At 67.1% G+C, this 4,508-nt stretch overlaps 1 protein-coding gene across 1 annotated transcript; it reads right to left on the bottom strand.

Annotated features, from left to right (window-relative positions):
* Positions 1–2,938: 2,938 nt before the first annotated feature.
* On the bottom strand, positions 2,939–4,096 carry LMJF_12_0980 (promastigote surface antigen protein 2 PSA2; the record flags this gene model as incomplete). Its single annotated transcript, XM_001681627.1, has 1 exon — positions 2,939–4,096. One exon carries the CDS (start codon positions 4,094–4,096, stop codon positions 2,939–2,941), a length of 1,158 nt encoding a protein of 385 aa, XP_001681679.1.
* Positions 4,097–4,508: the final 412 nt, after the last annotated feature.

Genomic DNA, 4,508 nt, shown 5'->3' with positions numbered 1-4,508 from the left:
CATTGAGGGCCCAGCACCTCCGTGAGGTCTCCGCTCCGTCCCCACAGCTCGCACTCGGTGCAGTGCGTAGGTGCGGCCCCCTTCGCCTCACCTCCCCGTGCGCACCGCCCACACCCCTGCGGACAGCACAGGCACCACGTTCTCCCTCGGCCTCGCTGTGCGTGCCTCTCCCCCATCGCCCAGTCCACCCACGAGCGCCGGCACGCGGATGCACGGCCGACGTGTGCCAGCAGGGGAGAACGCTCGCACACACGCCGTCACCACCAAGGTGAGAGCACGCCCTCGCCGCACACGATGCGGCCGCAGGGAGGAGGGAGGAGGGATGGGGTGCGCCGTGCCGAGTCCGGCCAGCCAACAAGCCACCAGCACGCTCGCACGCAAGCAAGCCAAGCAGAAGCCATTCCCGGCCTCACTCCACACACCGATACGCGCCGTGTCTCAACGCAGCGGTGCGGCCTGCGACGCGGCGGCGCAGAAGGGAGGCTGGCCACAGTAGCCGCGCACACACGCACACAGACGGGCTCCAGCGCGCTCCACCGGCATCGGGGGCGGGAGGGATAGCTGCACCTGTCCCCACACACGCAGCCGCCCTCACGCGCACAGCACGCAGCAGAGGCGACGCCGTCCCCTTCCCCACACACCCTTGTTCGCCCACCCTGCACGGCACACGCCGTGCTTCGCGCCGCGATGGCGAGGCCAGTCGTGCGCCCACGCCACACCTACGGAGCGCCACCCTCCGTCCTCGGCTTCCCCTCGGCGAGCATAGCCAGCAAGGGGGGCCGTGCCCACCGCGGACCGGTCTGGACGCGGTGCGGGCAGGAGAAGCGCATCGGCATCGCCTGTCGTGGCACACGCCACCGCTGCCGCCACGCGGGGGGCACAGGTGCGAGCGCACAGGCAAGCGCTGCTGCGGCAACTTCGGGCGCACGCCTCCGCATCGCGGCAAGACGTCGCGGCCGCGCCCACAGACGCGCGCGTCGGTCTGACCGAGGTCTTGCACGGCGGACACACACACACACACACACAAAAAAAAAAAAGCGTCACAGGGCGAGATCCACAGGCACCGCCGCTGCACCTTCCCGGTCGACGGCGACGCCGGCGCCTGCACCGGGTCTGCGGCGGTGTGGTCACGCGCGTCATACACAGCAGGTCGGCACTGATCACCTAGGCTGCGGAGCTGGCGCACACCATGCTCTGACGCTGCCGTGCTGCGCACAGAGGTTCGAGGCGAACGTGCAAAAGTGCAGCCGCCGCTGATGTCAGCTCTGCAGGTTACATCGTGCCGGTGGGCTTCGACACCCGCGTCGGCCACAGACAGCGCCGCCACGGGTGCGCCACACGTCACACCCATGGCTGGTCCGGCGGTCCCTTCCGCCGCGGTACCGTGACAGCCCTCGTCGCTGCGCGGTTGCGGCGGCACTGCAGGGAGGGCGCTGAAGCAAGAGCTTCACAACACAGGGCGCAGCTCGGCCGTTGGGTGCTGTCGGGCCTCCTCCTCGCCGTCGGCGTGCGCTCAGGCACGCACGCGCCATGGGCGCATGTGGCAGCAGGCGCAGTGCTGGCGGCGGCGCTGTCCTCCCTGTGAATGAGTGGTGCGCTGGGCACAGACGGGGACACACACATGCACGCAGCCGGGCAGGCAGTGCGCAGGGCTCAGGCGCGGCGGAGGGGGAGGGCAGGCAGAGAGAGAAGATGTCTGGGCAGGCAGGGAGAGGAGCATCGGTGGGGAGAGACGGCACGCACGCGTGTCCAGAGGCCCGCGCTGCGCACCACCGTCGCGACAGCATCCGCGCACGGTCCTCGCCACAACGCCCACCGTCATCGGCGTTACCACAACACGTTTCCCCCTCCCACAGCACGGGTCGGGGTCACGGGGCCGAGCAGCTCTCGTTTGTTGACTCGAAGGGGAAACAGAGAAACAGAGAAATAGGGGAGGGCCGCCGCCCACCTCCGCACGGCCACCACCCGGCGCCAGCCGCCAGCGCGCCCAGAGCGAGTGGCAAGCACAGGGAAGGCGGGCAAGAGAGCGTGGCGCACCACGCGGATACACGCACATACATATACATACATCTGCATGTATATATATATGTATACATGGATGCACCGCCCACGAAATCGAACGCAGAAAATGAGGAAGGAGAGGGGAGGAGGGGCACCGATGTCGCCTCCACACGGCCATGCGCACATCTACGGATTGTGGGAGGCAGCGGGAGGGTGGCACACCAGAGCAAGCAAGGACATACATGGAAGAGGCGGTGCGTGCTGGCACACACACACACACGGAGACGCACTGTGAGAAGACAATCACAGTAAGGCTGAAGTCTGAGAGGCGGCACACGCGAACGCGGCTCTGCGGACGAGGCGCCGAGGCAACACGAAGAGACGGTCCAACGAGATGTGCAACAGACAGGGCCTACACGGGGGGAGCGAGGAGCGAGGCCGAAGGGGGATCGGCTCGGCGCTCCATGAAAGGGGGGAGGCACAGCGGCATATCCCTCGTCTGCGCACCGCACGGCAGAGGAGGGGAGACCGCAGTGCGGGGGAGGGGGGAGAAGAGAGAAGACAAGCGAATGGAAAGAGAAAGAGGAGAGAGCGCACGGCAGTGCACAGCACACTCGCAAGCGCAGCGGCGCGCGCGCACGTGCCACCCCTCCCTCGCCCGCATGTGAGAGAGGAGGGCAGCAGAGAGAGTCGGGGCAGAGGAGCGACACCGCGGGAGCAGCAGCGCCGTATGAGAGCCCCACACACAGCCCACAGCATCAACACGCCGAGAGAGGCAGAGGCACCGAGAGGCAGGAGCGAGGGCACCACTGGCAGCCATGCTCACAGAGACACGCACGCGCACGCCGATGCAGGGGGCGGCGCTGCACGCAAGCACGCAGACAGTCGTGTGCCACGCAGCGGGGGCCACTGCCTGCGCGCGACAGCAGCAGCGTCCTCACGCCGCCAGCCCCACGCTGAACAGCACAGCCACGCACACAACAGCTGCTGCTGCCACTCCGCTCGACACAGCAGCAACACCGCCATCGTTGTGCTTCAGGCACGTCTTCTCGTCCGTCAGGAAGTAGTCCTCACGGCACCTCGCGCACCTCGCAGCGGAGTCCCCCTCGCACACCTCACACCCATCCACCTCGCACTCCGTCTCTGGTGCAGGAGTCGGCGTGTTTGTTGGGGTAGCAGTGGTCGTGGGTTCAGCCGGTGCCTCAGTGGTGGTTGTGGGTTCAGCCGGTGCCTCAGTGCTGGTTGTGGTAAGCGGCTCAGTCGTGGTCCTCGGCGTAGGGGGAAAGTTAGTGAGGTTCGGGGTGGTCGCTGTCGTGGCGGAGGGCTTAGTGGTGGTCGTTGTGCAGTCCTTAGCAGCCAAGCAGTCGCTGCCCTTGTGCTTGTCCTCGATGTCCACAACAAGACCAGCCTTCTGATCCCACGAGTCCGGCACACACCCGCAGAACTTGTTGCCCTTAAGAGAGACGGAAGCCAGCATCGGTATCGCAGACCACGAAGAGGGCAGACTGCCGGACAGGTCGCAGTCCTGCAGCTGCAGGGACCGGGCCTTCGACATCCCACTCCACTGGGGCGGCAGCGTGCCGGAGATGCCTGTGCCCCGCAGATTGAGAACACTCAGCGATGTCATCGAGCCCCACTCGGGGGGCACACTGCCGGAGATGCTTTCACACTTTTCAATCGACAACGACTCCAAAGATGTCATCGAGTGCCATGAGGCGGGCAGCGTCCCGCTCAGCCCCGGCCCCATTTCGGAAAAGTCGAGCTGCTTGATCACGACGTGCCTGTAGTCGACGTTCACAGGCATCTCCGGCAGCGTGCCGGCATACGTCGGACTGATTCCCGACACGTACACGTCCGGCGCATTGCACAAGACGGCCTCCCACGAGCAGAAGTCGTTGCCCGCCCACTTCTCCCCAAGCTTAGGGATCGCACGCCCAAACGCCTGCAGCACCGCCAGCGTGTTCGTCCGCTGCGCCGCAGTGAAGTCGCCCGTCCCAGCAGCACGCGCCACCGGCGCACTGCTCGTGCACAGCAGCAGCGCCACCGCAGCGGCGAGCGTCGCCGCCAGCACCAACCGACGCACGCACTGCGCCATTCGCAGCCAGGGTCACGAGCAGAGCGGGGCGGCAGCAGGTCCGTGGGCGGGATTGCTCGGGCGTCGGTGTCTGCTGAGCTTACCAGGCAGAGCGAGGGGGCCGACACGTCGTACGTAGCCTCGTGCGGGGGAGAGAGGCGAGCAGCGGGGCGCAGCGACTGGGCAGGGTCCGTAGAGCTGTCACAGCAGCAGCGAGGTGAGGGGTAGTGTGGATGCGCACGCACGTCTGCGTGTCCGTGAAGGTTGGCCGAGGTGACAACGAAGGATAGAGAGGGAGGGAGAGGGAGGGGGAGGGAGGGAGCGGTGCTCATGAGGAGGAGGCGAGGGGAAGGGAGGGGCAGGGAGGGGCGAGCCATACGCAGCGCGGAGCTCCGCACAGACCAGCGGCGTGGAGTGGGCGGCCAGCGAAAGA

Source organism: Leishmania major, chromosome 12, assembly GCF_000002725.2.
Source record: "Leishmania major strain Friedlin complete genome, chromosome 12".
Lineage (NCBI taxonomy): Eukaryota > Euglenozoa > Kinetoplastea > Trypanosomatida > Trypanosomatidae > Leishmania > Leishmania major.
The sequence above is the reverse complement of the archived record's forward strand: the minus strand, read 5'-3'. Positions and strand labels throughout refer to the sequence as shown.